Raw genomic sequence first — 18,583 nt, forward strand, 5'->3', positions numbered from 1 at the left:
TTTCCATAAATGAAAGGCGGAATTCTGTAAGTGACTCATTTCTCCAGTTCCGCAACGGTAAGGTGGTCAGCAGAAACAGCCACGGCAGCTACACTGGCAAAGCCTCGTCTCTTGTGGAACACACCATGATTATGACGACCGGAATTCTCAGGCTGTGTGGCTGAAAGATCTTTTGGTTCTGTAATTTGATGACTCTTCCCGTTTCAGACCATGAACCTACGTGTGGAATCACTCGACGGTATTTTGTGATAAAAGCTTTGGAGCTGACATGGTGAACATCGTAAGCCAATTGTTTGCAATCCAAAGAATGACTGCCGCATCAGCTCAGGCAGACAGCAACGTGTTCACATACGACTTGACTTTTCAATTTAATAATTTTCCACATACGTCAGTGCGCAACGTCAACGAGTTGCGCTGTCGAAATTCTTGATCCGAAGCACTAAGTCCAGTCAATTAGCCTGACGGCCAAACCAACTCTGGAGGACCTGATCATGACATGACATACTTAAGAGGATATTTATCACGGCCGACCCTTACAATGCCAACAAAGAACCCCCGTACACAAGAAGCGCACCTTGACTCGACTCTTTCTGCACAAAAAGCTTTCAAATCTCAGACTCCTCCAAGGGTCAAAGCCGCAGGTACAGTGAGGCATTTTTCCATTACAAATAAGGCCCCTAAAGTTCCTGACAACTCATAGATATGGGCCGTAAAGATCGGAGCAGCAAAGATCTCGTCGTTAAAGCCGGCGGAGGGGGTGGTGGTGGAGGAGGAGGGGCGACAGGCGGGGGCGGCGGATCCGCCATGGTACAGATCAACTACGGCCAAGACGGGGACTTCGAAATGATCAAAGCATCCTCACGGACTACAGAGGATGCAAACGGAAACTACGTTCATGAGTCTTCGTTTGAGAAGATCAGTTACACAAACAATAGTGGCAAACGTTGACCATCAGGCTGGCAGTATGGATTACTAAGTAGCGTGGATGACTAGCCATGAATTTAGGTGGCTTGCCAAAAGTCCTTGTATTGAACTAAATGCACAATACATTTTGTCAAAAAAATATACTTTGTAGATGGCGACACTAGCAGCGATAATAGTGATAGAGACGACGAGGACGACAGTGATGGCCATGATAACATACGGTATATAAGGGATGAACCCATAGTAAACAGTGTGACTCAGGCATAAGAAATACAGGCTGTCTCTTTTCCACGGCTGGGTCTTGACCACATAACCATAGCCCTGTCTTTTTCGTCTCATTCTGGGGAGTCTGGGTCACGTTGGTCATCATCATCCGCGTACCGAGAGAAAGAACCTCTCCATACTTCAATCGCTTCTTCTGCCCGTCCCATAGATTGCAATACGTCCCTCCAGAATAGGCGAATCTGCCGCAAAGCCTGACCAGGCGAAACGACAATGTCAGAGGACCCGACCTGTTTCTTTGCCACCTCGAGAGCTCTACCAAGGTCCTTGGAGTATGTTTCTTTTGTTTCAAGACCTCCGCAATGAACGCAGCCGTCATGCCCATGACTTCCACCAACCTGTCCCGAGCTTGCACCACAATCCCTGTGTCTAAATGCTGACGTTTTCTCTGCGGCACTGACTCTACCCACATGCGTTTTGCACAACTCAGCAATCTTCTTGTCTGCAGGAGACAGCATCAATCGTGCCGCGTACGTGATCTGGCACGCTTCAATGCCGATGGTCGTCTCTGAAGTCTCTCCACATTGGACGGCAGCTTCTTCGACAAGGCTTCCGAGTTTCTCGACGGCGAGGGCGGACTCTTGCGATGTTTTCGAGTCTCCCCTCGCAAGTAACAGATCGATAATGGCCATAAGCGTAGAAAGATCCTTCGTCCCACGGAGCTGACTGTAGGTGTCAGCAGTGATGCTAAACAGACGCTCAAGAGCCGGGCCCAGGTGCTCTGCATCGTTCAAGTGAATCAAATACAGCAGCTTGGCCAATTGAGAGATCGGATCATATCTCTTCTTGAGGCTCAGCATTTGGGAAGTGTAGTGCAGCCAAGCTCGTGTGACTTCCCTATATCTGCCGGGAAGATAGTATGGGATATACATCAAGACAACCTGGTATATCCCAATAGCATCTCTTCCCATAACATCCTCCAAATTTCGAAAGGTTTCCCGCAACATTATGCCACCTTGCTTGTGATGCTTGCTTTCAAACAGACGGATGGCTTGGTCCATCTTGGACACCAAGAGCCTTCCGGTAGTCGGAAGCCCGGTGAATCTGAGGTTCTCGCTCGACCAGCCTGCGTTATCGCGCCGGAACGTGCCATAAATAAGATCTCTAAGGCTAGTGAAGAGCTGCAGAGTTCTTTTATCATCTCCGTTCGCGCAGATTAACTTGGTAGGCGGCGTGGCACTTGCTATCGGTACTCTTGCTGAACTGCGTCTTCTGATAGCCCAAGCAGACTCTATGTTGATGTTTCTTTTACTGCGCATCGGTCGCCGACATGTTGTCTGGCCTTGTGACATTTCAATAGAACGTCCAGTTTCTTTACTTTCCTGGACCGATTGGGTGTTGTACTTTTTCCAATCCCATCTTTTGAACTGTCGCTTGTACATCCTTTTACTGGATTCCAAGTCAGCGTCAGATAATCTTGAAAAGCACCTGGATGTGCGAGAAGAGGCGTGATTAAGTGCTGACATCAAAAGAATCACATACGTAGCCGCAAAGGAGTGCTCCCTAAGCATGGTGTCCGCGACCTCCTCAAGCGTGAAGTTCTCAACCAGGTAAAGGTGCCTAATAACGTCTTTCATGGTGTCCCACTCTTGTCGCGTCTGCGGGCGCCGTGGCTCAGCTTGACCAGAAGAGTCGGGCGACTGCAAGGGGCGTAGGCTGAGGCTCGGTGCAATACGTTGATGTGGCTTCGGAGCCAGCAGTTTATAGCCAGATGGTGCTTTGGAAACATCCTGAGAGGTTCCCCGCGCAGGAGTTTCCGGTCCGTCGTCGATTCTGTTGAGTATCATTACAGCTTGTCTTTGTCGCCGATAGACCCGATGGAAGAAAGTACAAAATGAACTTCACGCCAACGAAGAAATGCCCTCACAAGACTGGATCGGGCCAGCCTCAACGTCAATGCCCAGCGATAAGGTTGAAGTTGCAACTGTTGGTTGGCACAGAACTGTCAGCTGAATCGATTAGGCCCTCCCACACTACTTTTCGCTGTCATTGTTGGTGGTTGCCTTACCTTACCCTACCTTCCGGCCGTAGCCAGCCTCAGCCGCTGTGGAATGAAAATGCCTTGTCTCACATCAGCACGAATCAACGATGCAGAAGTCAACCGATCCATGTTACATGATCCAGTGGGAAAGCATTTGGGTACTGCATGCCAAGCCGCTGGTCGGCAGAAGGAGAATACTTTGCGACTTGGCAGGGTGTCATCGTGCATGAACATTCATTCGGTCATCAAGGTACAATCGGGAAATACCCAGATTGTCCTACTTACACCTTGTGGTCATCTGAACAACACATTCCGACTTACACTTGCGCGAAAAGATTACAAACGTGACACGATGATCCAGTATCAGAACGAGTGCCAGTTGACTGACATCTCGCCACAATCACTCACCAGACACCGCATCTCAGGAACCCAATCCATTAAGAAAAAAAGAACACCAACTAACTAAATGTAGTCATTCAAAAACCTAAGCCTACATCGCCAAGTCCCAAGCCGCGCGCGGCCCAAACCCCAACACACCCCGGGCAAAAATACACACGGTTTTTTTCGGTCGAATTCTTTGTACATGATTTATCTTTCTCCTCCATGCCCCGACTGGCGGGAGTCTCTCGATGAGAGCAGCCCACTTTCTGTATTCAGTCTCCTAATTTATCTTTCCTTGTATTCTTTCTCCCTCGACTCTCCTTCTCTCCTGCCTTATTGCATTCACCCAGATCATTAGAACGTTGTTCAGACATTACATGAAGCGCAAGCTTCCCGACGGCCCCCTCTCCACGAGACCATCAACTTCCCTCCTGACAGCACGCAGACGTCTGCGCACCTCCGCCAAATCCGCACCGCCAGGGTTCGAGCCGTGGCCCGCAGGCGGCAAGGACGATTCGCATCTGCTCAGCAGATCCTTAACCCAGGCACCGATGGCACCGTCACCCTTCAGAGAGGCGCCGCCGCGACGCTTCACCTCGCGTTGCCAGACATCGACCGCGAAGACAATGAGCTCGATAATGCGGTTTCGGTTGTTGCCGCTGAAACCGTAGTCCTGTGTGTCGAAGACGCTCTCGAGAACGCGTGTGACCATGTCGTGGGAGACACCCAGGCTGATGAAGAGCTGGACGGGCCATGTGGGGTCGGCGCCAATCTCAGCATCCTGGTGGTACTCGACGGCGTAGCGGCAGACTTCGGGAAGGAGGACTGGCACAGGGAAGATGAAGCTGTCGAGTGATGTGCGGTGGGCGATGTTCTGCACCTTGACTGACACAGACTCGTACGGCGACGGCAGGACAGGAATGCCGGGGCCAGCCTCCTCCATGCGATCGACGGCCTCTTGGTGGATTTGCTCAATTAGGCTGACCCACGTTTGGGAGATTGTGCTAGGGTTGCGGTAGTCGGCGCTGTGGTAGATCAAAAGACACAGGTCGTAGTAATTTGCTTGGTCGGCGTATTGGTTGAAGAGCTGAAGCGAATTAGCTTTGTCATTGAGCACTTCAGGAGGCGACTTACATCTGACAGCGACAATATCTGACCGTCGAGAGCCTCTTGAATCTCCGCCTTACGCTCCGGTGCAATACGGCTGTCGGCCTTGAGCCTCTCGAGCAAATCGTCCTGGATGTTGGCGATGTCGAGGAGCTCGCTGACCTCGTGGGCCAGGACCTGCTGTTGTTGCCTGCCGATGCCGGCAGTGGCGACACTGGCGTTGCCCTTGGCTTTGCTGAGAAGAACAATGCGCTCCTTGATACCAAGGTCGAAGTCAGAGTTGGCGAGGTCGGCCTGGACCTGGGCTGCCTCAAAGTATCTCTCACGCTGAGTGTAGAACTTGCAGAGAAGCTCGGCGTGTCCAACGTTAGACCTGGCGAGGCTCTGGAGGTATGTGATAACGTGAGGTGACTCGATGGCCAGAATTCTGTCGGTCCAACCCTGTTCGATGTACCACTCATAGAGGTCAAAGTGGAAGACCTCATCATCCGAATCGTTCACCACACTGTATGCCTCCAGGCGCTTGGTGCCAATCAGTGTCAACCTGCCATCGATCGTCTCCGGCTCCCTGCTTGAGGCGGCGTCCAAGTGCTGCAGAGCCTCGTGAATCAACTCGTAGCACTTTCTACGTTCCGAGAAGGCATTAGCCCGAGGGTCGTTTGGAGGCTTGCCATCGTGAACCCAGGAAAGGGCGCTGTTGCCTCTGTCCTTCTCGCGGGCGACGACCAGGCAAAGCTGGATTGCGCCTGCGTAGTACTTCAGCTCAATGTACTGAGCCACAGCGTTGTGCAGATTGGCGAAGGAAAGGGCATTGGCGACGCGCTCGAAAAGCCTCAAACTCTCATGCAGCAGTGTGCGTGACGGGTTGCTGTTCAGAGGCTGCTCGGATGCCCTCTTCAACTGCTCTTGGGCTTTGAAAATGACAACATCATCAGGGCTGCAGAAGCTGCCGCATCTCCTACGTAGGGCATCGGCCACAGTCTCCACGTTAGAACCGCTCTCGATGTTGCGGTTGACGATCGACTTGACAAGAAGCTTGGCCAGCTCCTTTCCAGGAGCCTGCGAAAACAGCTTCTCGTATGTGAGCTCCTTCAGTTCTTGTTGCGCTTGGGCGTCAAGTCTTGTGAAGATGTCGCTAACACGCTCGTCGAACAACATTGAAACGAAAGAAATGCCTTCTGAAATGCTCTCCATCAGCTTCTGGAGCGCGTGCAGAGCCTGGTGCTCAGCTTGGAGAGCGACCTCCTCTTGCTTGCTCGCCACTCTTTGGAGATCAGAGGGGCCAGACAGGCCTTGGATGAAGCTCTTGTTAGCCTCGAGGAATCTGCGAAGGCGCTCGAGCTGCTCTTGAATCGACAAAAGCTTGGCAAGTGGCACTCTTGATCCAATTGTGACGCCTCCGGTGGGGCTCACGGCAGGGACAACCACATGGTTCTTCCACAGGGTTCGGATCAGGCGAGTGATGTACACACAGAGGGCGTCATGCCTAGGAGAAAGGCGGACGGAGGTGGTGTTGAGTTGTGTGCCGTCGGTCTCGGTGATTGAGGGCTGTCCACCGTAGTCAACGAAAACAGTACGAGCGCGATCTTCCGTGGCCTGGTCGATAGCGCGAGCGGCTCCAGGTCGAGCATCGCCACCGTGTCCGCAAGCTACCGCCAGAGCACAGGAGATTGTCTCTACCCGGCCATATCGCTGAATGAACTTGCGCGTCTCCAGTTCCAATCCCTCATCGCCCACGGCACCGCGGATGGCAGAAGCGAAAGTGTCGACCAGTCGGCGGCGGCGGATGATGTGGACACCGGTATTCGTGAGAATGGCAAACTCGGTCGAAGGCTCATCAAACTGAACAGCGAGCTCGTTTCCAAAACCAATGGGTTGGTTCGCAGCAGCGAATGGCTTCGTTACCAAACCTACATCTTCAGCTCTACTTCCAATATCGATCCAGTTGCCGTGTTCGTAGTACTTGAGTTGTTGAGATGATGCGTTGGTCTTGATGCGGCCGGTCTCGGGGGCAGAAACGAAAAGCTGGTCGTTGTTGGGGTCGGACTCCTTGACGACGAAGTCGAGGAAGTAACCTGGAGCGAAACGAGCACCGAGTCTGCTCATCGCCAGGGCTTTTGAGGAGAAATCGATTATGGTCTCGCCGGCAGTATTCGTGCTGGCGCGGGCAGGGTTTTCCGCCGGAGGGAACTTGATGTACTGAACCTGCATGCTCTGAGGGGGGGTATTAGAAGACACGCCGCCAATCATATAAGAAGCAGAGCTTGTTGCGCTGAGAAATAGTCGGCATCCGGTGTTGGTGAGAGCCATAAGATGCAACTTCGAGGCCTCTCGGGAGGGAATAGCACTAATCGAAACGATCGTTGTGCGCTCGTTGAGCAAGGGCGACTGGGTGATCATGTGGGTAATGTCACGAAGACACGCGTTTCTCTCCTTTTCGATAACCTTGGTGAGCTTGTTAGGCCCATCCATGTGGTATGTTCGAATTGTAGACCTGGTAGACAGAGTGTAGACCAGTTTCCGCGAGTCGTCAATGACGATGCTCTGAAGGCCCTCTGGAGACTTGTGCTGCCAGAAGCCACTCTGAAGGGTGACCACGGAGGACCAACCGGGGTTGGTATGGTTGATCTTGCCGCATCTGTTCGAGAACCACTTCTCCTCCTGCTGATAGTACAGCTCGTGAATATCGGTATCGTTGCTTCCGCCGAAGAAGATGCGACCGTCCGCGGTTCCAGCAATGACTCGGACATCGGTGCCTCGCAGCGGGAGGTTCAACTTCGTGCTGTAGAGCGAAACCGTCTTCGTTCCGGAGGGGGTCGGTTCGGCAGAAAGACCGAGGAGAATCATCTCAGACGAAGTCGCGACGACGAGGATGTGGGTGATGGAGTTGACGAAGATGCCAGGCTTCGGGGACACCAGAGCGACTGCGTGGATCGTGTGAGGCTGGTCCTCGAAGCCGATGAGCTCGGGGTCAGGGTGTGTGTAGTCCCAGAGGAACAGCGAGTTGTCGATAACAACCCATGCGTGGTTGATCTCCGCGAACAAGCCCATCAACGTCTGCAACTGGCCGGTGTTGTAGTGGCTGAAGACCTGGTTCGGGATGGGGTACATCTGCGTCTTGTGGAAGGGGGCCCACGCCGAATCGAGCGAGCTGTAGTCATACTCGGAGGATGCGCCTGCTGTTTGGGGGTCAGATATGCCATCGAGGGGGAAAAGTGCGGTGGGAGGGGAGACGACGTACGCCTACAGTACGAATCCAGTTCCGGGTAGTTCTCATCGGCCTGCAAGAATTGGTTGACCGCCTGCGCAGCTCTTGTGACCGGCGGGAGGTTTTGCTGGGGAGCTTGCGACGTCGAGACCAGTCCACCACTCGTACCGACCGAAGAGACCGTCGCAGGGGCGAAGCTCGATCCTCCCACCAGGGCGCCGCTGGTTCCAGTCGTTGTGCTTCCCTGGGCTCCGTCACCGTCCAAAAACAGGCGCCGTCTGACGGGCTCGTTGTCGTTGCCTGCAAATCGTGAAGCAGCTGGCGTGTTGAAAAAGGCGCCGGGCACCGGTCGCGCCGGCGTCAGCTGAGGGTATGACATCGTCGTCGGGATTCGGTTCGAAGCTCGACGGAAGGGTGCTGGTTCGGCGGGCAAACGCGTCGCAAAGATGCGGCCAGTAGGCGGAAGGAGGTCGCGCTATTGAATCATCAACGGGCAGTCGCAGACCGTTCAATTGAAGGCTGTCGGGAAAAAATCGACGCTGGATGATGCTTTTCGAAGCTTGTGCAGCTCAAGCCCGACAAAGAAAAGATTACGAGCTGCGGGAGCTCTCGGTGTGGAAAAGGTGAAGTGCAGTAAACAATTTCTGGAGGAGCTCGACGAGAGGCTGGGCCTGCACTTGGAATTTTCGCGCCTGGAGGAGCCCGGTGGTCCCACGCTAGGCCCAATCAGGACACAAGGCTGAACCTGACGTTTGGGCAGGAGCTTCACACTCGATTGCAACTTTCATTCATTGTTCACTGCAGAAATGATGCGCGATATGATTAGATGACAGAATTAATTATATTGAACTTTTATATATCCGTAGCCTTCGTATGCGGGCATCCCGACCGGGCAGTGCCACCGTCACGACTCCCACTCGCAGCTTTCCCCTGAAGCATTCCGCATGCGTCCAAGCTCATGCACCAATCATCTTCTTCTAGCTTTCATTCCTCATGTCCGGGATTTCTCCTCGCATCTTGCTTCTTCTTCCTCCCTCTTGCAACATGGGAGGGTCATCTAGGTCTATTCGCGGCTTTCTTAGGCCTTCTTGGCCTCACGGGCGGCCTTCCTCAGGGCACGGGTGCGGATATCAGCGTGCATCTTCATGTTGACGGCCAGAGCCCACTCGTGAGCGACACCAATGGTGTTCTCCACAATCCACAGCATCAGAGCATGCGTCCACCACGGCGTGTAGGTGTACGCAAAGTTCTGGTAGATGCCAGTGCCGACCTTTCCGAGTGCCGCACGGACAAAGTTCTTGGGGTTGGGGATCGCAACGCTCGTCTTGCGGACCTTGCTCATGGCGGTCGTCACGAGGTAGCTGACGACAAGCTGCACGTCGATGCCGTCCGACTTGAGCTCGGTAGCCAGAGAGCTGCTCCAGTGCTGCAGGAAGGCCTTGGAACCGGAGTACGTAGCCAGGTAGGGCGTGGGGATCCAGCCAGCGAAGGAGCCCATGGTGAGGATGAGGCCAGACTTGCGCTTCTGCATGATGGGGGCGACGACCTGGGTGGTCTTGAGGGTGCCGAGGCAGTTGATGGTGACGATGTTCTGGAGCTCCTCGCGGGCGGTCTCGACGAAGGGGACAGGGATGCTGTGGGACTGGCCGACGTTGTTCACGAGGATGCCGACGTCGAGGCCGGTGATGAGCTGGGCGAGGCGGTCGTAGTCGGCACTGTCGTCGCGGGCGTAGTCCATGGCGAGGACCTTAACCTGGACCTTGCCGGAGAACTTGGCCTCGAGCTCGTGAGCGAGGGTCTCGAGCTTGGATTGGGTTCGGGAGACCAAGACGAGGTTGAAGCCCTTGCTGGCGAGCTGGTAGGCATATTCCTTGCCTAGGCCGTCGGAGGCACCGGTCACGACTGCCCAGGTGCCGGGCTTGCCATACTTGCGAAGCTGTTCACGTTTTTGTTAGTGACGCCCTCGAAGTAGGAGAGGTGAGGGGGCTTGCGTACGTTGTTACCGCTGAGGACGAAGACGCCGAGCAGGAACTTGACATAGGCGAGGGCCTTGTTGGCAAGGAAGAGAGCGCCGACGCTGGCCAGGACGAGCTGGACCGGCTGCGGCAGCTGGCCGATATAATCTGTGATTCCCTGCATCTTCGAGATATTCGAGCAGTCTGGTGCGCGAAGATGGTTGTGCGGGGAAGAAGAGGCCAGAGCTGACAGGATTGCGGCGGCGACCTTGAGATGTGCAGCTCGACCACACGACAGCACAGACAAAATGTTGGGATAGGCAATTTGAAAATGCATATCGAAAAGCACCAGCCACGCCTCGGCAGCTCCCAACGGTTGGAGGGGCTTGAGCTTCAGCCAATCGGGAATCGACAGGTCCTGAGCAGCCACAGCTTGACAGCATCAGCCACAGGGACCTGCCGGTAGACAAGCTGCCTGGGTTCGTATTCGGGAAGGATTGGCAGCTACGTTAATATTCTTAGCGGGAAGCCGGTGCACCCATCGAAAATGTGAAAGGCGGCATCCCACGGTGACAGGCCATTTTCCACTCTTTTACTCCCAATCCCTTCTTCATGCTCTGTTTTGGTGTCAATTGACCTCTTCTGACTCCAACATCTACAGAGCAGCCAAAATGGTGTCTCTCGCCGACTTGCTTCCTCCTGCGAAGGGCATTCTGCCCTACTACATGCTCTTCGTAAGTCTCGTGTCACTGGTTATAACACCACGCGCAAGACCGCGAAGCTAATTCAGTATCGACCACAGCTCTCCCTCCTAGCCATTGGCAACTCGGCCCAGAACTACCTGACCCTCCACTACTCGCGCCGCGTCTACAATGGCAAATTCGTCAAGAACCCCGCCCTCCCTCCTCGCTCCGAGAAGTACAACCCCGAGGACTCGGTGAAGAAGTTCGTCCCCGCGCCCGCCAGCGCAAAGGAGTCCGAGACCCTGGACCAGGGCACGCCGCTCGCCGCCCGCTGCTTCGGCACCTGGACTCTGTTGACGAGTGTCGTCCGTCTGTACTGCGCCTACCACCTGCACTACGCGCACATGTACGACCTCGCCATCTGGACATATGTCATCGCGCTGGGCCACTTTGCGAGCGAGCTGTTCGTCTTCAAGAGCATGACTTTTGGCGTTCCTCAGGCGTTCCCCTTCACGCTGGCCACTGTTGCCCTGATCTGGATGCCCCAGGTTCGCAGCTTCTACGTCGAGGCTCCTTGAGAAGAGGACGATAAGAACCTGAGGAGGTAGCCCTCTAATTCTTCATGTAGATGCCCACTACCTCGGGCTAGTCTGATCAGTAGTGATCGCTATATAGCATTCCTGAAAACGGGGAACAGATTCACGAGATCTAGGGCCCTAATGTCTAGCGAGATAATTTAATAATCATGTCAATACTCAGATGTTTGGTTTTCCAAAAATGCCGCCGATGATGCCTGACTCCTAAACTCTCCCCCATATGCCTCACTTCTCTCTTCTAAATTGACTTGCGATACAGCTGTCCACCCATGTCTCTAAGCTTGGCTGCGGCCTGCTCGGGAGTAATGTCTCGCTGCGGTTCGGCCATGAGCTCGTAACCGACAAGGAACTTGCGGACAGTCGCAGAGCGAAGGAGAGGTGGGTAGAAGTGCATGTGGAGGTAGCTGTTCTCGGCCTCTTCTTCGGTGGCATCGAGGGGTGCCTGGTGAATACCGGAGCCTGCAGTCTTGTGAGCGTAATTTCCCTACTAATGACGGAGACCACTTACTGTAAGGGAAATGTGTCTCAAAGAGGTTGTCGTATCTCCTTGCGACCTCCTGGATTGCCTCGGCAAATTGGACTCTCTCCTCTGCGCTCAAATCTACAAGGGCGCGAACATGCCTCTTGGGCAGGATCATGACCTCAAACGGCCAGACAGCCCACCAGGGACAGACCACGATGAAGGCATCGTTCTCAAACACCGTGCGCTCCTTCTTCTCCATCTCAACCTTCACGTAGTCGCCCAGCAGGTGGCGGCCAGCGTGCTCGCTGCGGTACTTGGCCATCTGCACGAGCTCGGTGCCGGGCTCCTCCGGCATGGTGGAGGTGGTCCAGATCTGGCAGTGAGGGTGCGGGTTCGAGCATCCCATGGCAGCGCCCTTGTTCTCGAAGATCTGCATGAAGCGCAGCTGGTCGCGGGGCGCGGCCACAGTGCTCGCGGGGGTCGGAGGGGGCAGCTGTAGAGCGGCGGCGACCTTGGAGAGGGGGTTCGCGGGGGAGAGGTGGGAGGCGTAGATGTTTGTCCAGACGTCGATCACGGGAGCAATCTCCTCGGTCGTCATGTCTGCGAGGGTGACATGGTGCTTCTCGGAAAAGGTGAGGACGTAGCATTTGCCGGTGGCAGCCTCAGCCTTGAGGAGGGATGCGGCGAGGTCTGGTATCGTCAATCATGATGTCCACGTAAGAAACAGAGAGGAGTCTACCATCGCTGCCTTCCTCGGGCTTGTACTCGGCCTGGTCCTCCTTGACGGCGCTGTAGTCGTTGACGAAGACGAAGGTGTTCTTGTAGTCAGGGTTCGCGTCGCCAACAGCGCGCGAGTTGCGGGGGCAGAGGTAGCACTGCAGAGGGTCAGAAAATGCTTTTCTTCTGCAGCTTGAAACGGCTTGCCTTTGGATCGTACTCAGGAAGCTTCGTAACAGTGGGCGCCTCTTGCTGACCTCTGTCCACCTTAGCGCATGTCGCATCACGTAGCCTGGTCGAAGTGATCTTACTGCCAGGGGCGCTTGGTCCTGTGAGGCGAAACCAGCAGCCAGGTGCCCTTGAGAGGGTTGTACCGACGGTGGGAAATGTCGTCGAGAATCTTGTCAGGCATTGCGATGGATAATGCGGTACACGAAAGACAACAGTGATGTTGGAGAAGATGGCGGGGTAGTAGCTCCGCGACGAAGACAGCGCGGGGTTCGTCTTAATGTCAGTCGCAAAGGTCGCACTCAACCAGCCAAGAGATGGAAAAAAAGAGAGAAGGCTCGAGGATAAGCCAGTCACGATTATTTAAAGAATCACGTTGTTATTTTCTCCATAACAATCTGGCTAAGTACAAAAGTCCAGCCCTCGGCAGGTCGCGGCCGAGGAGACAGACGGGGAAGCTGCCACAAAACAGCTCACCTCTGGCTGGCGGCTGGTGGTGACGTCCGATCCCTGCAAATGCGCTTCGTGCCTCGGGGATGTTGCGCCAGAAGACGTGGAGGGACAGTGAAGAATTGCCCCGCGAAACCCCACCATCGCAGAGGCGCGCCATTGTTCTGGCGGGCTCGATGCGCTGAAGGGCCAAGCTAGCGGCGGGAAACTGGCGGAGAAACTCTTTGGGGGCCGCGGGTGACGACATGTGGAACGCGACAGTCCTGGCTCGGGTCAATGGGTGAGAGGTATTTGCTGACTGGTGTCTACACTGGCAGCAGTGAGATTTTCTGCTGTGCAGCTCTTCGCCCGCAGGTCGGCACATTAATCCACGACGCCGGTAGCCATCGTCTTAACGTACATACACTGCAGGAAATGGGTGCAGATGCAAACAGCCGGGCGATGGTCCGTTGGCCGAACATTGAATTCAGCTAATCGGGGCTGACGGAGCCGTTTTGATAGCGACTAGCATGTGGCTTAGCTCCTCGCTGATGTGTGGCTAGTGCCCTGGCCTCACCAGCCACAGTCGAATGGCCCAAGCGCGGCTAGACTTCGGGTCGGGTCAAGCACGTCTCCACATCCCCGGATTCCTTCCATTGGAGCCTGGCGTTGTTTCGACGGCGAACCTTGAAAACGTGGATTATCAACAACGCGCATCGGCCCATCCGAAATCCATCGAGTCCATCGACGACCGTCCCATCCGCATCGAGCACACCACGCTTCTACATTAAAAATACCAAGCCCTTGTCGATAAACCACCGTATGCCCGCTTCCACATCGCGATAACTCGACCGACTCCGGCTGAGCCTTACCAGGGGCTGGCCTCCACGTCCCCACCGCAGCCCTGGACGAAATGGGCGTCATTAGAAAGAAGACCGTCACACGAGGCGGCGAGGGTGGTGTCAAGTACCACTGCGATATCTGCTCTGTAGACATCACATCAACAGTATGTTGTTTTGTTGTTTTGCCCGTCGTCGCGTCCCTCAGCCCCGCTGCCGAGCTCCGGCGCAAACATCATCTCGCGCCTCGCGCTAACGCCCACCCTCTGCGTCGATAGGTACGCATCAGATGCGCCCACTCCGCCTGCAACGACTACGACCTCTGCGTCCAATGCTTTTCGCAGGGCAAATCCAGTTCGAACCATAAGCCAGAATCACATCCATACCGCGTCATCGAGCAGAACTCCTTTCCCATCTTCGACCGGGATTGGGGCGCCGACGAAGAACTTCTCCTCCTTGAGGGCGCAGAGATATACGGCCTGGGATCATGGGCTGATATTGCCGATCACATTGGCGGTTTCCGCCACAAGGACGAAGTCAGGGACCACTACCTGAAGGTCTACGTCGACTCGCCCAGGTTTCCGCTGCCGAAACGCTGCAGTCCAGGCGACAATGAGCTCGCAAACGAGATCTCCAGGGAGGACTTCCAGGCCAAGAAGAAGCGCAGGATAGAGGAGCGCAAAAACGCCGCGAAGAATGCGCCCACATTACAACCCAAGACGAAGCCGACCGCCTCCGTACCAGCATGTCACGAAATACAAGGATACATGCCTGGTCGTTTGGAGTTCGAGACAGAATACGCAAATGAGGCGGAAGAAGCGGTACAGCTCATGCAATTCGATCCAGGCGATGGCCTCAACCCTAGAACTGGTGATCTTGAGCCCGAGATGGAACTGAAGTTGACGGTCATGGACATCTACAACTGCCGCCTTACCCAGCGTGTCGACAGGAAAAAGGTTATTTTTGAGCACAACCTGCTGGAATACCGCGAAAACACAAAGGTCGAAAAGAAGAGAAGTAAGGAGGAGAGGGATCTGCTCAACAAGGCCAAGCCTTTTGCAAGGATGATGAACCACGACGACTTTGAGAGCTTATGCCAGGGTCTTATTGACGAGCTCAACCTCCGACAGGCTATTACCCAGCTTCAAGAATGGAGGAGTCTGCGCATTGGTGACCTTCGAAGCGGAGAGAAGTTCGAGACTGAGAAGGCGCAGAGGGCACAGAAAGCGATACCAATGGGCTCAATGGACAGAGAGCGCATGGCGTCGGCCCAAAGGTCCAAGGCGGCCGCTGTGCCCGACCCGCCAAGCGGAGCTGCACTCCTTGTCCAGCCCGAGCTGCCAATACGGACAGCACCGCCATCCAATGGCACCAACGGCGCGGACGCAAAAAGCGAGCCTCAAACCAACGGCAACGTCAACGGGGCCTCAACAAATGGAACCGTCATTGTGGCAAACGGTACGGGCCCGTCAGGTCCCGTCACGCGGCAGAAGTACATGGCACAGGCTCTGCCAGGCGTCACGCCCCTTACCCTTACACAAGAGGCCGCTCCAGACTTGCATCTGCTCACGCCGGAGGAAGCTAAGCTCTGCGAGGTGGTGCGGCTGCAGCCCAAGCCATACCTGATGATCAAGGAGCAGATTCTCAAGGAGGCCCTTAAGAGCAATGGTACACTAAAGAAGAAGCAGGCCAAGGAGATCTGTAGGCTGGACTCGCAGAAGGGCGGACGCATTTTTGAGTTTTTCATCAACGCTGGCTGGGTTGGCAGGGCATAGTATGCTGCAAAGTAAGCAACCAGCGCAGATGCTGAGTCTGGCTGTGGCTGTGGCTCAAGATGCGATGTCCTTACCTCAACTGACTTGACTTTGGAGTATCATCAAAAGGGGGTGGTGGGTTTGTTTTACTAGGGGAGTAGGGGAACATATTTTAGTTTGAAGTGTATCAAGATACCAATCTACGAGCGCAACTCTTTGCCTCCAATTCTCACAGCGGACGTAGCGTCACAAAGTTCACATAGCTTTTGTAGGATAGATGTTGACACGGGTCAATGCTTCAGGTTATGCATCAACGGTGAAGGGTGAGGCCCGCCGAATCCAGCTCCAGTGACGACGAACCGAAACTTGACTTATGTTTCCAAGACACACTAAAAGGATGGCTTCAACAACGCCTCGATACGAACGCGTGCCAAGCTGAAGCTATGTTGGTCTATTGAAGCTTCGGGATCAATTTGATGGAGAACATTAGGTAATCCGAACCGTAGGCACCGACACCGGGGACGGTCGTACTGCTGCCTGCGTGGATCATCCCATGTTTGCTGATCGGGAGGGAAGGGACCCATAACATTGCAATTTCAGGTTGCATCGACCCGGGCCTCCAAGGGGCACTTTAACGGACATAAGGTCTTTCTTCAGCAAACTTCAGAGCTTTGGCCACTGCATATCCGTTCAGCTCCCAGGATGAATATCATAAGGTCGTCGAAGCACAGAGAATCCCCTTACGAGGTTGAATTAGAGATTAAATGCCGACCGGGTATATTGTACTCCCCAAAGTGTGTTTTTAAGGTCAAGTTATAAGAATTAATTACAGGTAAAATTTAAGATTTTTATTTCTCCTCCCGAGAAACTCTAGGTGGGAAATTGGAGACCGTGGGACCCCAATCCCAGCGGGGCGTTCGTCTTCGTCAAACAGCTCTTGGCGTGATGTTGCTTAGAGCATAACGGCACCGACAATGCCAGCAGCAGCAGCCGCAGCGGCGACGAACAGGCCAGTCTCCTTGGGCGCGGCGGCAGGGACGGCGGTGGTCGAGGCAGCGCTGCCAGACGCACCAGAGCCAGACGCGGACGCAGAAGATCCAGCGGTGCCAGTCGCAGTAGCACCAGAAGCGCCGCTGCCGCTGGACGTAGCCGTAACCAAGCCCGTAGCAGTCGCCGACGCCGACGCCGTGCCGTCCTCCGAGGTGATGACCGCGGCCGCGCTCGTGCAGATGGCGTCGCCGTACTCGGCGAGGATGCTGGAGAACTGGGGCACGTCGGAGCAGGCCTGGTAGAGGGAGCGGATCTCGGTGATGTGGGCGTCCTGCCAGCTCTGGAGGGCGGAGGAGTAGGAGGTGATGAGGGCGCCGGCGGAGCCGGTGATGGAGGGGAACTGGCACGGGTCGGTGATGGTGGGGACGTCGACGTCGGTGTAGGTGGCGAGGGCGGTGGGTAGCTCGGGGAAGTCGTCGACGACGGTGGAGTGCGCGGCGTAGGCGGACAGGCAGGCGGCCTCGTCGCGGGCGGCGAGCTGGGCCTCGGCGCGGCGGAAGGCGTGCGGGAGGGTGCCGGACAGGTCGCGGACGGCGAGGACGGCGGCCGGGAGGGTGGCGGCGAGGAGGAGCTTGGACTGCATTGTTGCGGTTGGTGTTGGTGTTGGTGATGAAGGGGTGTGTGAGCGGGTGAAGCTGGTGAGACTGGTTAAAGTCTTTTTGTGGGATTATACGGCAGCTTGGCTTTGGGGCTGGGGAGAGAAGAAACAACAGGAAGACGTGGAAGATGGGGGGCGGGATGTGTTCAGCTCTTTAATATCATGTCACCGGCTGGATTCATGTAGACACCCTTGTTCGACGATTACTCGATTCGATATGGCTCAGATGGGGTGTGGTGCGTGTGTGTGACTGAGTGAGTGCCCCAGAGAATCATTCACTGGGTCTGACTAGGCGGCCTACCTACGAATACAGAAAAAATACAGACATCGTCAGGCAGGCCAAGCGAATAGGAAAGGGAGCCAAGCCAACCAAGACAGTCGGGCAATCTCGTTTGCCCCCCTGAATTGGCGCCGAGTATGCTGTGTGTGCCTGCTGCCTGCTCCGGCCGGGCGAAGGCCGCGGCAGGGCGTGATGCAATGATCGCCCGCGCCCGGTGCCGTGGGTCCGCGAAGGGATGATGGGTCGACGGGAGAGAGCATATTCGTACCTCCCGTCGAGAATTGGACCGAACTGGACTCTTCTCTTGTGCCTGGGACAGGGGTTTGTTGGACGCTAAGCTACGGCGAGGATGTGAGAAATTTGGGAGTGGTGGTTATTCGGAAGATAATGCACAGCGGCACGGGAAAGGGGTAAAGAAGAAGCAGTATCTAGCAGCTGTCACTCACTGCTTTGCCGCTTGGGATCTCGAAGGTGTGCAGTGTGATGGTATGGTATCTCACATGTACCTCGCCCTCTTCCTGCAGCCTGTGATGGATCGCTTTCCCTGTCGCTAACCCGAAAAGTGGGAAATCTCCAGTAGGATGGTCTGGGCGCGTCGTGGGCTTCGCGATGTGGTGCGGTCCAGCTGTTCGGCCGCGAAAAGGGCGAGCTTTTTTGCGCTGGCAAAGTTCTGTTGATTCAGTGATTCTGCTGTGTCTGGCTGTCTATCAGAGATACGGACAGGGATGAACTGCAAAAGTCCTCTCTTGTCGGCGACCAGAAGGACATCACATCCCTGCTGGGCATCCTCAGGTTGAGTGTGGCTCCGCCGTTCGCGTGATGCCGCGCGACCATTTAACCAGTTAAAAACTCCGAAGAGGGAGATTGCGAGGACCGCTTTTCAAACGTGGATTTTTTTGATGGTAGTCTGCGTTGTGATTTGTTAATCGTTGGGAAATATGGGACGCAAGTGGTTTTTGAAGGATTCACGTAGGTCTTGGGTTACCCCAGTTTCCTGTTCCTACTGGAGAGAGGCAGCAGAATAACGTATGGAGGTGACGAAAGTCAAGAACCGCATCGTGAGGCTGAGTTGCGAAGGAACCGAAACATTGCTTGGCATACGCGAAGT

At 55.0% G+C, this 18,583-nt stretch overlaps 7 protein-coding genes across 7 annotated transcripts; 3 read left to right on the forward strand and 4 right to left on the reverse strand.

The window, feature by feature from the left end:
* Positions 1–538: 538 nt before the first annotated feature.
* CGCS363_v008563 (uncharacterized protein) lies at positions 539–948 on the forward strand (the record flags this gene model as incomplete). The annotated part of the gene is made up of 2 exons (XM_036640412.1): positions 539–641; positions 701–948. 2 exons carry the CDS (start codon positions 539–541, stop codon positions 946–948), a joined length of 351 nt encoding a protein of 116 aa, XP_036494466.1.
* A 2,993-nt stretch (positions 949–3,941) lies between these two features.
* NUP170 (Nucleoporin NUP170) lies at positions 3,942–8,262 on the reverse strand (the record flags this gene model as incomplete). The annotated part of the gene is made up of 3 exons (XM_036640413.1): positions 3,942–4,655; positions 4,703–7,854; positions 7,917–8,262. 3 exons carry the CDS (start codon positions 8,260–8,262, stop codon positions 3,942–3,944), a joined length of 4,212 nt encoding a protein of 1,403 aa, XP_036494077.1.
* Positions 8,263–8,961: 699 nt separating this feature from the next.
* On the reverse strand, positions 8,962–10,022 carry CGCS363_v008565 (Very-long-chain 3-oxoacyl-CoA reductase; the record flags this gene model as incomplete). The annotated part of the gene is made up of 2 exons (XM_036640414.1): positions 8,962–9,819; positions 9,879–10,022. The coding sequence occupies 2 exons, from the start codon at positions 10,020–10,022 to the stop codon at positions 8,962–8,964; spliced, it is 1,002 nt and encodes a 333-aa protein (XP_036494060.1).
* A 487-nt stretch (positions 10,023–10,509) lies between these two features.
* Positions 10,510–11,099, forward strand: ERG28 (Ergosterol biosynthetic protein 28; the record flags this gene model as incomplete). The annotated part of the gene is made up of 2 exons (XM_036640415.1): positions 10,510–10,572; positions 10,641–11,099. 2 exons carry the CDS (start codon positions 10,510–10,512, stop codon positions 11,097–11,099), a joined length of 522 nt encoding a protein of 173 aa, XP_036494584.1.
* A 256-nt stretch (positions 11,100–11,355) lies between these two features.
* gal-7 (Galactose-1-phosphate uridylyltransferase) lies at positions 11,356–12,709 on the reverse strand (the record flags this gene model as incomplete). Its single annotated transcript, XM_036640416.1, has 5 exons — positions 11,356–11,576; positions 11,626–12,270; positions 12,320–12,455; positions 12,535–12,556; positions 12,609–12,709. 5 exons carry the CDS (start codon positions 12,707–12,709, stop codon positions 11,356–11,358), a joined length of 1,125 nt encoding a protein of 374 aa, XP_036494583.1.
* A 1,158-nt stretch (positions 12,710–13,867) lies between these two features.
* ADA2-2 (Transcriptional adapter 2) lies at positions 13,868–15,568 on the forward strand (the record flags this gene model as incomplete). Its single annotated transcript, XM_036640417.1, has 2 exons — positions 13,868–13,960; positions 14,072–15,568. The coding sequence occupies 2 exons, from the start codon at positions 13,868–13,870 to the stop codon at positions 15,566–15,568; spliced, it is 1,590 nt and encodes a 529-aa protein (XP_036494449.1).
* A 931-nt stretch (positions 15,569–16,499) lies between these two features.
* Positions 16,500–17,180, reverse strand: CGCS363_v008569 (uncharacterized protein; the record flags this gene model as incomplete). The annotated part of the gene is made up of 1 exon (XM_036640418.1): positions 16,500–17,180. One exon carries the CDS (start codon positions 17,178–17,180, stop codon positions 16,500–16,502), a length of 681 nt encoding a protein of 226 aa, XP_036494448.1.
* Between the last annotated feature and the right edge of the window lie 1,403 nt (positions 17,181–18,583).

The sequence above is a fragment of the Colletotrichum siamense genome, assembly GCF_013390195.1.
Source record: "Colletotrichum siamense strain Cg363 chromosome Unknown KSG_Cg363_contig05, whole genome shotgun sequence".
In the NCBI taxonomy this organism is placed as follows: Eukaryota; Fungi; Ascomycota; class Sordariomycetes; order Glomerellales; family Glomerellaceae; genus Colletotrichum; species Colletotrichum siamense.